We start from the raw sequence: 17,449 nt of genomic DNA, 5'->3' as shown, positions 1-17,449 counted from the left end.
ATAATCAATAAACCTTCAACGAGGCTTACGGCGTGCCCGACCTTCTGCGAATTTCTCCCTCGGCAACTTCCAAGTATCAAACACCATGAGTCGCTGTTCAACGCCATGTCCAAGAACGGCGACCATAGGCATCGTACCCTGCTTTGTTTTGTGTCATACAGGCTTTCAATTTCTCCATGATCGCGTGATGCAGACTCAGGTACAAAGTAGATGCCCGATCTGTGCTTCAAACCTGGTCATACTGAGGCGGGCGTAAGTGATAGGCATTGGACATCGTTCAGTGATGTTTCTGGGCTATGAACCCTACAATATCCTGATAGGCTCTTGACCAACATCTCACCGCTAGATGCCGCATGCTCTCTACTCTATCTGTTTCTCGACAAGGTTCGTGAAACGTCCATGAGCCGAACGCACGTTCTGGGTGCTGCATTGAGCACATCTAGCAGTGCCAAGTGCCTGACACTATTGTACTGTTGTACAAGAACTGATACCTTGCCATAGCGGCAAGAGAATCCTGGCATATGGCTCAGTCTGCCGAGTCGACTGTCGACATACTGTGATTGCTATTCGTGGTCAGGATAGCACCAGTGCTACAACGTCGAGGAATATCAGGCGTTCATGCACGAAGCTGCACACTATGATGATCGACCCGCTCCCGCACTCGCAGCATCATTGATTTTTGTCACCTGCATGAAGCATAAAGTATGCACATGCAGTAGGATGGTTTGCAAAAGAGGAACTAGTCGCGAGTCTATCGTATTGAAGTAGAAGCTACTCTTAGATGGAAGAATAGATCGACTACAGCTAAAGCTATGTGTAAATCCTGCAGAGAAATGATCGCCGACCCTACTGATTGTGCTGCCTATCTCGCATACAGAAGTTGTACAAAATTGCCGTGCTTTTGGGCATGACATCATCCACCCACGCCTCTATGCCTCCGCTCCTTGCCTAATGCAACCGTACGAACATGTCCGAAGACCACATTTCTCTCTAGAAATCCCACTTTTCATCTACAGACTTGATAGCCCAGTCAAACTTCTCTCGTAGTGTCTTGGAGAAGAACCTCTCGATCGGGACATCGAACTTCTTGGAGAACACCACCGTGAGACGAGGGTCGATGTAGTTCTAAAAGCGGTCAGGAAACTTTTGCGGATGTTGTACATGTGGATAGACTTACGATCTTGGAAGTGCCCAAGGCAACCTCCTTGTTGCCTTCCTTATCCTCCATCTGGATCTTCATGTTCTCAATGCGCTGGTTGATCTTGTCGACGTTGCCCTCCAGCTTGTCGACAGTGGGGCCCTTGCCCTCAGCTTCGACTTTGCCCGTCTTATTCTCCTTCTTGTACTTGGCGGCGAGCTCGTCAGCCTTCTCGAGGCGCTCGTCAAGCTCCTTTGGCTTCATCTCCTTCTCGCCATCGGCTTTCAGCTTCTCATTGTCCTTCTCGAATTTCTTGGTGATCTTCTGGCGCATCTCTTCCACTTCCGCCTCCTGATGTTGCTTCATCCAGTCCATGTCTAGGTCCTCGGGCCGCTCAAAGTACTCGGGACCCTTCTTCTTCTTGATCTTGGGGTCCAAGTCGATCATCATCATCTTGGTCCTCCATACTTGATAACGAAGACCATTGATCTACAACGTATTAGTCTAAGTGTCTGGGGCACATATAAGTGTACATACCCTTTCGTTCATCTTCTCAATTGAGGTAGCGTGAGTAGCAGCAACAGTACGCTTGTGGTTACAGAGAATAGCGACTTCACGGTTGGCATCGTTATAAGCCTTGACCTTCTCTTGAATGCTACCGGTCGCCTTCATCTCCTTGAGAAGCCTGGCCATTGTGTAGGAAGCGTTGTAGGTACGGAAGACCTTGGCGGTGAGGCCAGGCATGTAGCTTGTCAAGTGCTTGTTCAAGGCAGAAGTCTACGTCGGATTAGCATGGTACAAATATAACCCCTTGACAGGGTACTTACAGTTAGACGATCAAAGATGTCATCACCAGTCGTCTTCGGTGCCTTCTTGAAGATCTTCAGGTTCTTGAATACTTGCGGGTCTACCTTGACCTCATCGTAGAAGCGAATGCTGTCTTTACCCAAGAAGTCGAAGATGACCGTCTCCGGGGGCCTCAAAGTGACGTGCTGGAACTTGAGAGAACAGCAACCGACTGTGTCTGCTTCATCCTCGCCTTTCTCGTTACCAGCACGGAGCGCGAACTGATCGATGAGGTATATCGCGGTTGCGCGCTGGCGATCAACCATCTTCTCTGACTTGAGTTCCCTCCTGTAGTCCTGTCGAATGCCATCGATGTGCTTCTTGAGTTCGCGCGCCTTCTCAAACTTTTTGAAATCACTCTGGCCCTTGATGTCGGAGTTGGCAGCGAGCATGACATACTTGTACGCGCCGTTTATATTTTCTTGCCACATAGCGAGCCAAGTGCCTTCGTGGTCGTGCTTGATCTCCTTCCAACGATGGCCGGCTGGTGCTTCTGGAACTTTGGCCTTTTCGCCGATGTTGATGGTAATCTGTTCAGGCAGAACCCGCTTCTTCACACGGCCAGTCTTTGGGTGCTCACCACGGCCACGGAAAAGACCTGGAGGTTCAACGCGGAAGTTACCGACCTTTTGCTTGCGACCATCCCACATACAGAACATGTAACGAGCCTCTGCAGCCTCCTTTTCAGCTTTCAGCACTTTCTTCTCGGCCGCTGGGAGAGCCTTCTTCTTAGCACGCTCGCTGTCGAACCACTCGAATATGGGCTTGAAGTCACACTTCTCAAACTTCTTGATCTTGACAGTGTTGCCGTCCTTGTCCTTGCCGTGTCCCGTTTTGTCGAGAAGGGCAGTGAAATCTTCGAAAAAGTTCTTGTTGAAGGTGGGGTTCTCAACATTGTGAGTGGAGTTCAGCATGCTTCCGTAAAAGGTCGCGACTTCTTCGGCATCCTTGTGTAGGGTGACAGGTACACCGTCGTAGATCAACTTGACGTTCTTTGGTAGAGGTTCATACTCGGGCGGGAAGACGACACCGCTGTGTTCCAAAGTGTCCCACTTCTTCGTGCCATCGCCTTTGGCGGTGTTCTCCCACCAACGGTACTCGTCTTCCTCATCCTCGGCTTCCTGGTCTTGCTCAGTCTCCTCTTTCTTTGCTTTACCCTTCTTCGCCGGCGTCGCCGCTGCTGGCTTTGCTTTGGCCTTCTTTGCGGCGGGCTTCTTCGCCAGGGGCGCGTCAGAGTCGGATTCCTGCTTCTTGACACCGTTTGCCTTCTTCGCTGGTATCTTCTTCTTCGCGAGAGGCACATCGTCGTCGCTATCGCTCTCGATCTTCGGCTTGCGCTTGGCTACCGTCTTTTCCTTGCTACGGATGGCCTTGGCCTCCTTTGCGGCGGCCTTCTCAATCGATTCCTTCTTCTTCACTAGCTTCGTGTTTAATGGTGTATCGGAATCCGATGATTCCCCAATCTGTTCAGCGGTAGCTTTCGGAAGAGCCCTGGCCTTGAGAGGCACGTCGCTGAGTTCCGACTCGGAGTCATCCTTGGCCAGCTTTGCCTGCTGAGATGTCCGCCGCCGCTTACTCTGTGGGAGAGTTAGCGCAGTCAATACAAAGAAGAGCCAGTGGTTAAACCCACCAGTGGCTTGTCATCGTCCTCAGAACTGCTTGCGTCCTTGTATGATTTGCCATTTGTTATGCTATTCCGCGCTTTACGCTTTCCGTTGGCATTGCCGTTGGTGGCTGGCGCATCCACGTCCATGTCGTCAACAGGCCCCATACGAATAGAGATGCCTGGCTCGATGTGGCCATTTGAGGGGACCTGGGCGTCCATGGCTTTGTCGACGTCTTTAGAGATGCGCTCGTTAGACTTTGCTGCAAAAAGACTGCCGTTAGCTGTGCTCATAATGATAGAAATAGAAGCTGGGTTGGTTGCGTTGAATAAGGTGAGATGGAGGTGGAGGCGGAGGTAGATAGCGTCGGCAAGCTGAGAGCAGGCGATCGTCGCGTGAGTGAGAGATGGCCGTGAAGCGTGAAAGAAACGTTCGAGTTTTGGCACAAAGCAACTTACCTCCGTCCTTAGCTCTCACGAGAGGCGTATCATCGTCGGAGGAAGACATTCTGCTTGCGATACGCGCGCGCTGAGGTCGCGGGTAATAAAAAACAGAACGGTTGTATTGAGTATTGTCCGGCGCGGGTCCAAAAGATCTAGCGGCAGCGAATGAGCGAGTGCATATGGAGCGCGGGAATCGTGAAGACAGATGTCCCTGGCCGAGGCAGCTACGCAGTGCGACCGGCGTGAGGCGGGAAATAGTAGAGGAAAGAAAGAGGGTGAGAGACGAGCGGGAAAAGAGGAATGCTGGGTTTAAGTGATGCCCAGGGAGGCTCTCGCGACGAAGTCGAGTCGGCGCACGGCCGCTCGGCCTTCACTAAAAACAATCAGTAATTTTTCTCGTAACAAATGCGTTGCAGCATCATCAATTGCCGATTAGTAGCACACGACGATGAGCATCACGACAGAGGCGCCTTCTATTCCTACCAGAAGGATAACTACCATTAAGAAGTGTGAGAGTGACTGTTTGTTGGGGTATAGCTGCCCTTTGTTGCACCCATTGTATCTGCCCATGTCAGACTTCACGTATCAAATTGTAGCGTGGCCTTCACTTCGGTCTGCCCCGACGTGGGCCTTCTGGAACCTGAACAGGTATCTGTTCTTTGTAGCCCTGGTATAGCTTGGCCTTGTTGCACTACGTCCTCGAGATTGTAGAGGACTCACGTGACGACTTGGCGTCGCTAGTGCGGAGAGCAACTTTGAGCAGCCGATTGCCCGACGCAGCTTGCATCCAGCAAAGACAGTAGTGAAGCACCACCACACGGCTGTCGCCATCTCCACTCATCTCAATTCCTCGCCATGATGCTGTCTCGAGCTGCGCGTCCGGCTCTGAAGGCTGGCATGGCCGCCGCCGCCGCCCGGTATGCTCCCGCCCGACTTCGCTGCTTTTCTCGCGCCCTGAGGATGCCAATTGCCGGATCAATTGCATCTCTGAACGCATCGAGTGCTGACTGCAATTTGCGTTTCTAGGCCTGCCGCCCTCACTGTCACCAATGCCGCCGGCTACGCCACCCTTCGCGAAATCGAGGGCCGTCTCAAGTCGATCCGCAACATTGAGAAGATCACCAAGACGATGAAGGTCGTCGCTTCCACCAAGCTTACCCGCGCCCAGAGAGCCATGACCGAGTCCCGCAAGTACGGCCAGACGTCCAACACCGTGTTCGAAAGCGCCGAGACGAAGCCAATTGAGGGCGAGGGCAAACGGTCATTGATCATTGTCTGCAGCTCAGACAAGGGTCTCTGCGGTGGTATTCACTCCGGTATGTCGAGGAAGGTCCGGAAGATGTTGGCTGAGGCACCCGAGACGGATCTTGCCATCATCGGCGAGAAGTGCAAGGCACAGCTGGGTCGTTCCAGCCCGAAGAACGTAGTGCTCAGTTTCTCTGGTGCCGGAAAGGACATTCCTACCTTTGCCGACTCTCTCTGCATCGCCGACCAGATCTCGCTGCTCCCGACCGAGTACGCTTCCGTCAAGATTGTCTACAACAAGTTCATCAACGCTGGAAGCTACGAGGCCACCATCCAGGAAGCCTTCTCTGAGGAGGCCATTGCTCAGTCCGGTAAGTCGTACGGATCTTTGACTTGAAGATTACGTCTAACACAACTGCAGCGAACTTCTCGGCTTTCGAGATTGAAGATGAGGTTCTCCCCAACCTTCGCGAGTACGCTCTCGCCAACTCGCTTTTCTGGGTATGTTGCTATGTCCTATTCAGCATCGACCGTCTACTAAAAAATTACAGGCGCTTGCTGAGGGCCATGCGTGCGAGCAGTCTGCGCGCCAGAACGCCATGGACAACGCTTCGAAGAACGCTGGCGAGATGATCAACAAGTTCCAGATTCTGTACAACCGAACCCGTCAAGCCGTCATTACTGGCGAACTTGTCGAGATTATTACTGGTGCGGCTGCTTCCGAGGGTTAAGCATCCTAGGGATGATAGACTTGATATCCTGAAAATCTGGCTCGATTTCCCCACGTGGGCTGTGTAGAATAAGCATCTGTTCATAGCTCCTTTGTCACCAACCAAGTCCTTGGAAACTACTACTGTGTCTACGATATACGCGCTTCCTGTGCCAATTATTGAAGTAGCTGCTAAACGGTTTAGTTGTCATCCGAAGGTATCCTACACAGCACGTCGAGGATATTTCAGCCTAATCTTAGCGTTCTTGACGCAAGACTTAATGAGAGCTTGTTATCGCGCCACCAGTTCTACCTATTGGCAGTAGGTTGCGAAGTCCATCACCCCCCTCCACCTCTTTTGTCAATCATATCTGTGAGGTGCGTCTGTCTCAAACTTCTTCCCAATCCGAACCGATGGCACGCCTTCTCGGCTGATCATCCAGCGTCAAGACTCCAGTTGGCCAAGTGCGTACTGAAAGGCGCTGCACAGGGCCATCTAGACTGTAGGAGTCTTGCTTGGACGACGCAGGTCAAGCATGGCATACCGGGTTCAAGTGCCTAATTAGCCTGGGTCGTCGAGGTGTGCTACCAGGAACAGGCATGCTCGAGGCCGAAAAGGGAAAGTACGCTGCACCTCCACCCAACCTTTGAAACAGGACTGCGTTATTGGAAACAACCGTCCCTCTCACCCCTCCCGCACCGGTTAGTAGGGGACATGCAATGGCGGGTCAGGCACTCTTGAGGTAGGTATAATATGGCGCATCTATGGCGGTTCGCATTGTCTTTCCCACCACCCTCATCGCTTCCAGCATCAACCCTGAAACGTCTCACAGCTCATATCGTAGAGCAAGAGCATTGCTATAGGCATCGGCGACTTGGACAGCCGAGCTTCAATTTGCCTATTGCGCTATCAGTGATTACTACGTTACCATCGACATTTACCAGCAGCGAAGCTGGCTTCCCTCTTTTCTTTCAATGAGTTTGCGCCCTCCTCCCGTCCCGTCTCACGTCCGACCTCTCAACTCTTCCTCTTGTGCGCCTTCCTCAATTTCAACTTGGACTGCTTGTCAACAACGGACAACTTCAGACGATTGAGCCAAATGATTATAGAAGCACGGTATAACGAAATGAAGGAAAAAATGCAGGTCATCAAGGACCTGTACCTTAGCCGACACTATACGCAATGCGCCATGTTCAGCGAGCGATTATTGAGCGAGGTACACGACGAGGTGAGTTTGATAAACAACAATCCGACCCCAATCTATGGTCACTTACAGATCGCTAGATACACCCACTCCATCTGGCATATCTCAATTTCTACACTGCACTATCCCACGACACTCTAGCTCGAGAAGCGACACTGAAGAACCGCTACACAGAACTCAGCCTAGCTGAGAAGCACTACAGCGCCGCCATTTCTGTTCTTAGCCCGTACAATATACAAAAGCTCCAGGACGAGCAGCTAGCGTCACCTCTGTCGACTACGTCAAACGAAGACCGAATCTGGAAACGACGCTCGTCAAACGCTGACTCTGTCGACTCCAGCATAAGTTCAACCTCTTCCAACACAGAGATCCGCGATCTAGATCCAGACCTCACGCCCAAGCGACTAGCTCAAAGTCGGTACGCTCGACGAACCCAAGAAGTCAGACCAAACCTTACCACAATCTCCAATCTGCTGAAGCCTCGAAACGCCATGATCGCACCCTTATCCCTGCGACCTCAGACAACCCATGAGTACCAACTCGCAGCTGACACCTCCGTCTTTGTGCGCATGATGGAGGGTCATCTCGCCAGCGTCCAGGAGCTCAAAGAGAAAACTGATGTGCCTGTCGTCCACCTCACATTCCCATCGCCACGACTATCCCGCACGATCTCGACACCGAGGACTAGTCACTTGTTTAATGACAAGGATGCGGAAGTTGTGCGGCAGAGCAGGAGGGCGATCAAGTTCCGCCCACGGTTCGATCCTACGAGCGTACAGCGATCTTGTAGTGAGGCGCTCGCAGAGCTCTCGTAGATGCCTGTGGGACAACACCTTGTGCCTTTCTAACCCGCACCCTTCGATACGCCTAAATCTCCTACATCTATATCGTATCCCTACTTTCCTTGTACAGTTCAGCCTTCCACTATTTATACCCGGCTTTCTTTGGGTGGTTTTCTGCTTGAGTCTCATGGATGCTTGACGCGTTCCTTGGGTTCTAGTCTTCGCATATTGCAGTTGCTAGCCTTCTTGCCTCTACTTCCATGTTTGTATTAGTAATGTGTTCTCGTATGTCTGAAACGCGATGTATAGTTAAAGTGGTATGAGATGATGAAATGCTATAAACGAATTTGCATTTGGCACGTGGTCCTTGAGTATCTGAAATAGTGACCCGGTGATGATGGAAAGGCGTACGTGCATATTGGATTGAATTGCATTGCACTACTTGTGCAAACTGGATTCGCCAATTGAGTCTATATAAGAGTTCGCGCCGTGATATCGTAGCTTTTTCGAACCCACCTTCCTATACCCAAAACGCCTTGCAATGCACATCTCCATCCGCTCCAATCCTTACTTCATCATCTCATCCAATCCCCTCTTTATTCGCTGGCACTTGACCTTCAGCAGCTTTACGCTCTCTAAGAACAGGTGATCACTTTCCCACTGCCCCGTGCTCTCGATCTTGAAAATAAAATGGTCTCGTATCCGTCCCAGCTTGACCTTGTCCTTGAACTCGGGGTGTCGTAAGCATTCTCTGCTCACTGTGTCGTTCGTCGCATTATCCACCACAGCTTTCAACTCGCCCTCCTTGCCTTCAAGCTCGGCATGTTTCTTGACGTCTTCGGTGGTGACGGTATCGAGTTTGATAACGCCCCTCGGGAAACAGCGCGCAAATTTCTTCGCGTCGGCGCCGATGATCGGTTGTAGGATGTCAATGGTCGGCATGAGGCGGTATGAGGCGGTGGCAACAGGTGAGTACTTGGCGTGGTCCTGTCCAATGCCCTTCATTGCATGCATGCTCAGATGGATGCTCTGTCCCGGCCTCATCTTCACAATCAAGATATCCGGGTTCGTGGACCGGATCTCCTCACCGGGGGGAAACATTTCTCCCTGCCTACCGATAGGCTCCCACGTCAGGTCTTTTGCATATACATTGTGATTGACATATAGCTTATCCGGATCTGTTTCGCCCGCGACGGCGCGCTGTAGGCCTCCGTCCTGCCATGTGCAATCGACCTTCAGTCGCAACACAACCGTGTTATAGTCCGACGGTGAACCTGAGCCCTCATTGTCGTCGGTGGGCTTGGAATACCATTTCATCCAGTTCAGACCCGAGTGCGAACCGCACAAGGGAATTAGGCCCAGGCGGTGGGCGAGCACTTCGTCTTGAATGATGGACGTGTTCTGGTAGATGAAGACGTCTTCAATGGCGAGGGTGGGGATCTCGGCGAGGAGAATGCGACGGAAGGCGTTGGCGATTGACGTGTCGAGAGAGATTAGGGAGAAGGAGGTATCATTTGGGGTGTGGGAGTGGAAATCGACTGTGAAGGTCTGGGCGCATTGTAAGTAAGAAGAGTTGGGTAATAAGCTTGCTGGGCCACAGGTAAAGGTAAGAATAGGCGCGCATACCTTTTTGAAGTACTCGAGGTCCCATTCGTTGTTCTCGCCCGGCCAGTGCCCGGGGAAGTCTGTGGATGCTTGGTTGCTCACTGTCTCTGGGCCGACTACAAGCTTCTACCGGATGAGTTAGTAGGAGGCAAAGTAGAAAAGCTGGGTCGCATTCTCACCTTCCGCCGTATCAGCTCCTCGGCACTCGGTGTAGACATTTCTGTGGTGTTGGGCGTGGTTTTGGGTGAGTTTGGTTGCGGGGCGCGCCGTCCTCGAACTTTTTTGATGGTTGGAATGCGCGCCAAGGACGACCCGGGCCAATGGCGGAAGGGTCAATCTGGTAGCATCATCGAATCGAATGAAGCTCCCCTCCAGCGCCACTACCTGCCTCTCTACTCGACACGCCCATTGAGGCTCCAGACGCATACACTAGAGCGAGACGACCATCATGCCCGTCTCCTTTGCGCGTCTTGCCGGCCATGCGGCGAAGCGGGCATGCCTGAACGCCTCCCGTCCACAGCTACGCACAGCAATCCCTTCACGGCCCATTGCGCGGTGCCTATCGACATCACTACCTCGCAAATACGCCCAAGTCGAAGACAGCCAGCGGACGCGCCTGATTGCGACCAACGAGGACTTTGTAGCGCCCACCAACCCCGAGGACCCTAACGCCACAGGCGGAGCGGAGGACGATGGCAACTTTGTAGACAGCAGGAAGATCCGGCATTACACCGTCAACTTCGGCCCCCAGCATCCCGCAGCCCACGGCGTGTTGCGCCTGATTTTGGAACTCAATGGCGAGGAGATTGTCCGCGCTGATCCGCACGTCGGGCTGCTACATCGCGGCACAGAGAAGCTCATCGAGTACCGGACATATCTCCAGGCCCTGCCATACTTTGACCGGCTGGACTATGTCTCTATGATGACCAACGAGCAGTGCTTCTCGCTAGCTGTCGAGAAGCTGCTGAACATTGAGATCCCCATCCGTGCCAAGTACATCAGGACATTATTTGGCGAAATCACGCGGATTCTGAACCATCTCATGTCGATCTTGTCCCACGCCATGGACGTTGGTGCTCTAACCCCCTTCTTGTGGGGCTTCGAGGAGCGTGAGAAGCTCATGGTGCGTCTATAGTCGATATATGGCCTTCACGCCACCTGCTAATGCAATATCAGGAATTCTACGAGCGTGTATCTGGCGCCCGTCTTCACGCTGCCTACGTACGCCCCGGCGGTGTATCCCAGGATATCCCTATTGGCCTGCTCGACGACATCTACCAATGGGCCACCCAGTTCGGCGATCGCATCGACGAAACTGAGGAGATGTTGACAGACAATCGGATTTGGATTGGCCGCACCAAGGGTATCGGTGTTGTCTCGGCTGCTGATGCCATCAACTACTCCTTCACCGGTGTCATGCTGCGTGGATCTGGTGTGCCTTTTGACGTCCGAAAGTCACAGCCCTATGACGCATACGACCAGGTTGAATTTGATGTCCCCGTTGGTGTCCACGGTGACTGCTACGACCGCTACCTCTGCCGTATGGAGGAGTTCCGTCAATCTCTCCGCATCATCCATCAGTGCCTAAACCAAATGCCTGCCGGCCCCACCAAAGTTGAGGACTACAAAATTTCTCCCCCGCCACGTGCCGCCATGAAGGAGAATATGGAGGCCCTCATTCACCACTTCCTGTTGTTCAGCAAGGGCTACACCGTCCCACCTGGCGAGACATACAGTGCTATTGAGGCACCCAAGGGAGAGATGGGTGTCTTCCTCGTCTCAGACGGCAGCGAGAGGCCGTACAGATGCAAGATCAGGGCTCCCGGATTCGCACATTTAGCCTGTATGGATCAGATCTCAAGAGGTCATCTGCTTGCTGATGCTGTGGCCATTATCGGCACTCTTGATTTAGTATTCGGCGAAGTGGACAGATAGTGCATATTAAACTGCTTCATTTCTTATCTATGTTTGGTGAGGCCGATCGGTAAGACAACTGGCAAAAGAAGGAGTGTAGTGCGAGGATGGCATTGCTTGCAAGAAGAGTTTGAGCAACAGGAGCCAGGTGGCTGACTGTACATACTGTACTCTACCATTTTCTTTTGAGAGTCAATCTAGTTTGCACGTTCATCCGCTTCCCACATTTTTTTCACTTGTCAGTTGGCATACGCGGGTTTATCGAATGAGGTCCAGTCATTTACTGCATGGAGGTAAGCTTGTATCGAGGGAATACGCAATTGAAGCCAACAACCATACATCTAAGCAAGCAGTTGGGCATCACAAAGTTACTCAGCTGCCCTCGCTTTGGGTTTTACCCCGGTTCATCGATAACTATGGTCGCGGGGCCCGATCTCGTAGCTCACGACTATCGGTCCTTATCTGGCAACCTCCGCTTGCGTGCTTGTTGTCCAAACATCGGCCATCCCGTGCTCGAGCATAGCTTCACGATTCGCTAAACCCAAGTTGTACCCCGATCATGATTAGGATCCATCAAGCGATCCACTAGCTACCTAATAAATCGCGCAGTTAGCTTAATATTCAGCTCGACTGTTCCTGCAAGTTGCCGCACTTATGAGATCATCCCCAGAGTAGGATCCACTCTACAGATGATTGCGATTTAGTACGGCTCGTGGCAGTGCAGCACCAGTACTGTATACCGGCCATGATGTGCCGCCTACAGTTTTATGCGCCATAGCACATCAGGAGATACCCGAGCTCTAGAGCGCTCCGGGGCGCAGCACTGCGTCACTGTTCAGCTTCGCAGGGGTACAACGATCTTGCACCAGAATTGCGCGAGCTCCTGAAACTTGCTTTTGGTAGTGCGGGGTGCTATTGTTTGTTTAGTGGGGTGTTGCAAGGGAAGGTATAAAAGGAGGCATGGCCTAGTATTGACATACGACACCAATCAACTCACCACCCAACGGCTTCTCACCCTTTTATTGAACACTTTTGATTTACATATTTGGTCCATTTCTCTCAAGACCATCACTATGTCTTACAACTCCAACGAACGCAACACGTCCTCTTACGGCGAGGAGCGCAGCAGCTCTGGCTACGGAGACAGCAACCGCAATGACGACAATCAGTCCGGCTCCAAGTCCTCCAGCTACGGAAATGACAACGAAGACTCGTCCTATGGAAACAATAAGTCCTCTGGCTACGGAGGAAACAATGACAACGAGGACTCGTACGGATCCAAGAAGTCGAGCTATGGCTCCAACGACAACGACAACCAAGACTCGTACGGCTCCAAGAAGACGTCTGGTTTCGGGAGCAACGACAACGAGGACTCCTCGTACGGTACTAAGAAGACCGGCTACGGTTCCAACGACAACGAAGACTCCTTAGGGTCCTCGAAGAAGTCCAGCTACGGCAATAACGAAGACGAGAGCTCTTATGGCAGCAAAGAGAAGTCGTCCTACGGATCCAACGACAACCAGGACTCGTCTTACGGATCAAACAAAAAGTCGAGCTACGGCTCTAACGACAATGACAACACGGACTCTTACGGCAGCAAGAAGCAGTCGAGCTATGGATCCAATGACAACGAAGACTCGTACAGTTCGAGCAACAAGACTTCCGGCTCTTCTAACCGCAACACGGATGAGGACTCTTACAGTAGCAGCAAGAAGCAGTCCAGCTACGGTAGCAATGACAACGAGGATTCGTACGGCTCAGGTAACAAGAGTTCCAGCTACGGCTCATCCAACCGCAACACGGATGAGGACTCGTATGGCAGCAAGAAGCAGTCCAGCTATGGTAGCAACGACAATGAAGACTCTTACGGCTCGGGCAACAAGGCTTCCAGTTATGGCTCTTCCAATCGCAACGAGGACTCGTACGGCAGCTCCAAGCGCGATAACGATTACTAGGCTCCTGTACTGGGATTAGGGGGCAGCACGGGTTTGGAGATTGACTGTGTGATGGGGTATCCTGGATGACTTTAAAGTCTTTTGGGCTCGATGACAGACAGTAGCAAATTCCGTAAGTATATTCACGCTTCACTATCACTAGTGTGGGACGTGCCCGGGCCCTCAGGGATTGGAATAGGAGAACACCCTCCTTTGTATACACGGCCTCAGAAATGAAAGTGCTCTTATACTACTACAAAAATCAGTTCATGAAATCAGTGTCCACGTGAATTGAGTTGGGTTTACATTCCGCGCGTTCGTTCGGAAAATTTCTTGATTGTATGTTTCGCTTGACGCCTACTAAAAAGAATTTTTCAGAGCACTATTTATCGACGTCCAATTAACTACCCGCGGACTGAATGCCAGTATGACGTACATAAGCGCTGTTCCTGATGCCAATCGTAGATCAAAAGCTTGACGCGTGGTGCAGGTCTACGTCATCAATGAGGGGCGTTGTGGGGTAAGAAGCCGCATAGCCTGATATCATTTCTGTATTTCATCGATTGTGAATTTCTATCAAGACAATCCTTTCGGAACACTGAATTGAGCTCTTTACATTTTCTTGATTATCTGGTAAGTGCATTCAAAATTGTCAAATTCCTCCCTCGATCTTTCCTGGCAACATCCACGGCACTTCTTGCCAAATAAATTAAGCTATTTTGATTGAACGCGTCAATTGGAAGATGCTGTTCTTAGACTCACCAGAACCCAAGTTGTCACTTCATCTCAACGCTTACTATTGAATCACAACCAACTAACCTAAGTCTAGAAATTTCAATTGCCACAATGTCCTACAACGACTCTTCTTATAGCCAAGGCGGAGGCGGAGGGGGAGGCCGTGGATACGGAGGCCGTGATGACGACCGTCGTGAACAAGGTGGATATGCTGGTGACGAGCGACGCAATGAGGGCTATGGCCGAGACGAGGAACGTCGTGGTGGAGGTGGTGGCTACGGACGGGATGACGACCGCCGTGAACAAGGAGGATATGGTGGGGGCCGGGACGAAGACCGCCGCCAAGAAGGACACAGTAGCTCCGGAGGGTATGGCGGTGGAGAGAGACGCCAAGAAAGCGGGTACGGAGGAGGAGATGATAGGAGGGAAGAACATAACGGACGACGTCAAGAAGGGGGTGGATATGGTGGATCCGGGGGATCTGGGGGTTATGGAGGAGATGATAGACGTCAAGAGAGCAATCGCTATGACGAGCGTCCCAGCGGTGGAAACAACGACCGTCCCTCAGGAGGATATTCAGGAAGCGACAACTACAACAATGAGCGCCCTTCAGGGGGTTATAGTGGCGGTTCAGGAGGCTATGGTGGTTCATCAGGCCACCATGATGGCCAACAGTCTTCCGGCACATCATATGGTGGTGGGGGCTACGGGGGCTCAGATGAGTTCTCTTCCGCAGCTCAACACGCTCAATCTAGCGCCGGTAACTCAGGCGACTCAAATCTGTTCAGCTCAGCGCTCGGCCTGCTCTCGGGCAAGAAGGATAAACTCAAGAATGAGGATCTCGACGAAGATGATGCAGTTCGACAGCATGAGCAGATGTATGGCAGCGGCGGTCAGGGTGGAAGCCAGCAAGCTAGCTCGAACAATGTCGGTGCTGCAGCAGCCATGCAAGCGTTAAAGATGTTCAATGGTAGCAGTGGTGAAGATGCGAAGGGTGGACAGAACAAGTTCATTGGGCTCGCGATGGGGCAGGCTGCTCAGTTGTTCGACAAGCAACAGAGCCAGGGCAAGACTGTGAGTACGAATCCATGACATTCGGGGTGTCGGCTAATGTGGAATAGAATCCGGAAGCTACAAAGCAAGACGCTATTGCTCAAGCTGCTCAAATGGCGCTGAAGTTCTACATGAAGAGCGAGATGGGTGGAAGCGGCGGCAGTGGCGGCGGTAGCTCTGGCGGCGGACTCGGTGGACTGCTGAATTTGGCTAGCAAGTTCATGAAGTAAATATGGAATTTCTTACTTGAGGCTTAGTCGATAACAACACAAACATAGCTGAGTAAAATACACAGTCATATATTGACACTTCCCGCTTTTCGTGTTTTTTCCCTTACTGGTAGAGGGGATTTACCGGTTGGTTTTATTTGTGTCTATTTTGTGATACCCCATCTTGTTTTCCATATAAAACTCTATAAAATATATTGACACTTATCAATCCTCATCATGCAGTTTACGACATTTTCGTTAAGATGATTTGCGCGATGGACTTTCTTTTTCGTATTGGGCGTAGCCTGAACTTTTGGGTAGGTTACTGATATGATTCTCGAGCAAAGACATAAGTAAAGGAAAGCTCGACATCCTATTTATGGGGATAGTGACTAAGTCACTCTAAAGAAAGAAAGATATTGCTTAGAGTATCACAGGCGATACTTGAAAGTCGAGCTGATCGACGAGCGTCATGCCATTAAATATCTTTGAAAGCCTCCTGCAGGAGTTTCACATCCTCCTCGAATGTATCAAGCATTTTCTGTCCACACCATTCTGCCATCTTAATAATCGTCTCCTTAGTCTTCCATGTGACATAATAGTACGCAGCAAAAGCCGGGAGGGCCTTCTGGAGTTCCCGCCAGGCTGTCGGGGTACTAATCATCTTTCCATCGCAGATTGAACGAACCAGACTTTCGAGAATTGTCTGACAGCTTGTCATGAGCGTGTCATAGCGAGGGTTTGTGTCAATGTAAGACTGGCCTGTTTCGTTTAGCACTCGCTCCCTTCTAGTACCGCGAGGGCTTCATACCAAGCGCGCGGATCTTATCGTCATCCGCGGTTGTCTCGCCAATGTACGTGCATGTGAGCCAATGTCCGATGATGGTGTCTGTGACTTCGTCGGCTCGGAAATAATTCTTGCCCCATTTCCATTTCTGGTCGCTCATCAAATCGTAGCGCCAGCACATACCGCGCGACCGGTGTATGACCACAATTGACCAGTGGCATGCGGCCTTGAGACTAATGCCCAACGCCCGGAGGAAGTATTTGTGGGTGTTTTCTGATATCCTGTACTTTTGTGGGCCGATGTTTTCAGAAACTAGGTACACAACTCTGGTTGAACAAAATGGGTCCCAGTCGAGCGGCGGCGTTGGCTCTTCTGTTCCCGTTGTCTTGTTGCTAATCAGACGCAGAAGTGCTTCCTTCTTCAACTGCTCATCGTTTTTAAATCTACCGTGCGTCAGCTATACGTGTACGATATGGCAGAGTGGCTTTTTACGTGATAGTAGGAGGACTGTCGTAACCAAGTGCACGCCTGGTTGCAGGGGCGTCGTAGAGATAACCTGCTGCGGCTATAACACTTCCAACAATCACCTTCTGGCCAATCGATCCGTCGGCATCCCATAGATATCCGAGGAATTTCTTACTGAGTTTTGCACCCTCATGCATCTTTCCTGCAAGGCAACGGCAGAAGTACTTTGGGTGTAAGGATAACCCACAAGGCTACGAAGGAGCCACGTCCACACTTTTAAGTATTTCATGATACCGCTTTACCCTGCAACTTAGACCAATAAAGTCTCAGTTGAAGAACTACAGCTCGGTTAGACGTGTATTGCGCGACTTCATGAACTGGTGGGCCACGAAAGCCGCCTATTGGCGATGTCTGTGAACATGGCTTGACCGGTGACTTCAGCTGCTACACATGGCCTGATTCGCACACCGTTTAGATCAGCTAAGAGCGGCCCTGCTCAGGGATTCCAATTCTAGCCTTCGTGGGTGAAAAGCAACCTCTTTAGAATGAAGTTTAGCGTCGGGAGATCTAACGATGTTGGAGCGTATACATCTTCTAACATCAGAGGGAATCCGAGAGATACTACCAGAACGTGCAAGATTAAGACGGCCATATCACTAGTAGACATTTGTCTAGATGCGAAAGTCTTTATCGCTAGCATCAGGTGTCGACGAGAGATTCGACTTCGAAATACAAACTTAGTACGCGATTTCCTATATTGATTTCTCGGTATTCA

General features: G+C 51.3%; 8 protein-coding genes across 8 annotated transcripts; 5 read left to right on the top strand and 3 right to left on the bottom strand.

Moving 5' to 3' along the window:
• Positions 1–739: 739 nt before the first annotated feature.
• K460DRAFT_348846 (uncharacterized protein) lies at positions 740–4,354 on the bottom strand. Its single transcript, XM_040931404.1, has 6 exons — positions 4,047–4,354; positions 3,615–3,850; positions 1,966–3,561; positions 1,676–1,915; positions 1,178–1,627; positions 740–1,125 (listed from the first exon to the last, which is right to left on the bottom strand). The coding sequence occupies exons 1-6, from the start codon at positions 4,093–4,095 to the stop codon at positions 991–993; spliced, it is 2,706 nt and encodes a 901-aa protein (XP_040782984.1). The 5' UTR covers positions 4,096–4,354; the 3' UTR covers positions 740–990.
• A 565-nt stretch (positions 4,355–4,919) lies between these two features.
• On the top strand, positions 4,920–6,131 carry K460DRAFT_371615 (ATP synthase F1 gamma). The gene is made up of 4 exons (XM_040934385.1): positions 4,920–4,948; positions 5,058–5,647; positions 5,698–5,777; positions 5,828–6,131. Exons 1-4 carry the CDS (start codon positions 4,929–4,931, stop codon positions 6,005–6,007), a joined length of 870 nt encoding a protein of 289 aa, XP_040782983.1. The 5' UTR covers positions 4,920–4,928; the 3' UTR covers positions 6,008–6,131.
• Positions 6,132–6,709: 578 nt separating this feature from the next.
• Positions 6,710–8,291, top strand: K460DRAFT_323047 (uncharacterized protein). Its single transcript, XM_040930531.1, has 2 exons — positions 6,710–7,214; positions 7,271–8,291. The coding sequence occupies exons 1-2, from the start codon at positions 7,086–7,088 to the stop codon at positions 8,003–8,005; spliced, it is 864 nt and encodes a 287-aa protein (XP_040782982.1). The 5' UTR covers positions 6,710–7,085; the 3' UTR covers positions 8,006–8,291.
• Positions 8,292–8,327: 36 nt separating this feature from the next.
• On the bottom strand, positions 8,328–9,842 carry K460DRAFT_323046 (DNA-directed RNA polymeras-like proteines I and III subunit RPAC1). Its single transcript, XM_040930530.1, has 3 exons — positions 9,757–9,842; positions 9,599–9,703; positions 8,328–9,520 (listed from the first exon to the last, which is right to left on the bottom strand). Exons 1-3 carry the CDS (start codon positions 9,793–9,795, stop codon positions 8,540–8,542), a joined length of 1,125 nt encoding a protein of 374 aa, XP_040782981.1. The 5' UTR covers positions 9,796–9,842; the 3' UTR covers positions 8,328–8,539.
• Positions 9,843–10,025: 183 nt separating this feature from the next.
• On the top strand, positions 10,026–11,850 carry K460DRAFT_348835 (NADH-ubiquinone oxidoreductase-like protein 49 kDa subunit; the record flags this gene model as incomplete). The annotated part of the gene is made up of 2 exons (XM_040931403.1): positions 10,026–10,700; positions 10,754–11,850. 2 exons carry the CDS (start codon positions 10,026–10,028, stop codon positions 11,510–11,512), a joined length of 1,434 nt encoding a protein of 477 aa, XP_040782980.1. The 3' UTR covers positions 11,513–11,850.
• A 633-nt stretch (positions 11,851–12,483) lies between these two features.
• On the top strand, positions 12,484–13,763 carry K460DRAFT_371612 (uncharacterized protein). Its single transcript, XM_040934384.1, has one exon. It carries the CDS (start codon positions 12,565–12,567, stop codon positions 13,444–13,446), a length of 882 nt encoding a protein of 293 aa, XP_040782979.1. The 5' UTR covers positions 12,484–12,564; the 3' UTR covers positions 13,447–13,763.
• Positions 13,764–13,883: 120 nt separating this feature from the next.
• K460DRAFT_208065 (uncharacterized protein) lies at positions 13,884–15,672 on the top strand. The gene is made up of 3 exons (XM_040927242.1): positions 13,884–14,058; positions 14,255–15,234; positions 15,282–15,672. The coding sequence occupies exons 2-3, from the start codon at positions 14,272–14,274 to the stop codon at positions 15,441–15,443; spliced, it is 1,125 nt and encodes a 374-aa protein (XP_040782978.1). The 5' UTR covers positions 13,884–14,058; positions 14,255–14,271; the 3' UTR covers positions 15,444–15,672.
• A 114-nt stretch (positions 15,673–15,786) lies between these two features.
• Positions 15,787–16,718, bottom strand: K460DRAFT_371609 (uncharacterized protein). Its single transcript, XM_040934383.1, has one exon. It carries the CDS (start codon positions 16,388–16,390, stop codon positions 16,211–16,213), a length of 180 nt encoding a protein of 59 aa, XP_040782977.1. The 5' UTR covers positions 16,391–16,718; the 3' UTR covers positions 15,787–16,210.
• Positions 16,719–17,449: the final 731 nt, after the last annotated feature.

Source organism: Cucurbitaria berberidis, assembly GCF_010015615.1.
Source record: "Cucurbitaria berberidis CBS 394.84 unplaced genomic scaffold K460scaffold_7, whole genome shotgun sequence".
In the NCBI taxonomy this organism is placed as follows: Eukaryota; Fungi; Ascomycota; class Dothideomycetes; order Pleosporales; family Cucurbitariaceae; genus Cucurbitaria; species Cucurbitaria berberidis.
Note: the sequence above shows the minus strand (reverse complement) of the source record. Positions and strands in the feature narration are given on the sequence as shown.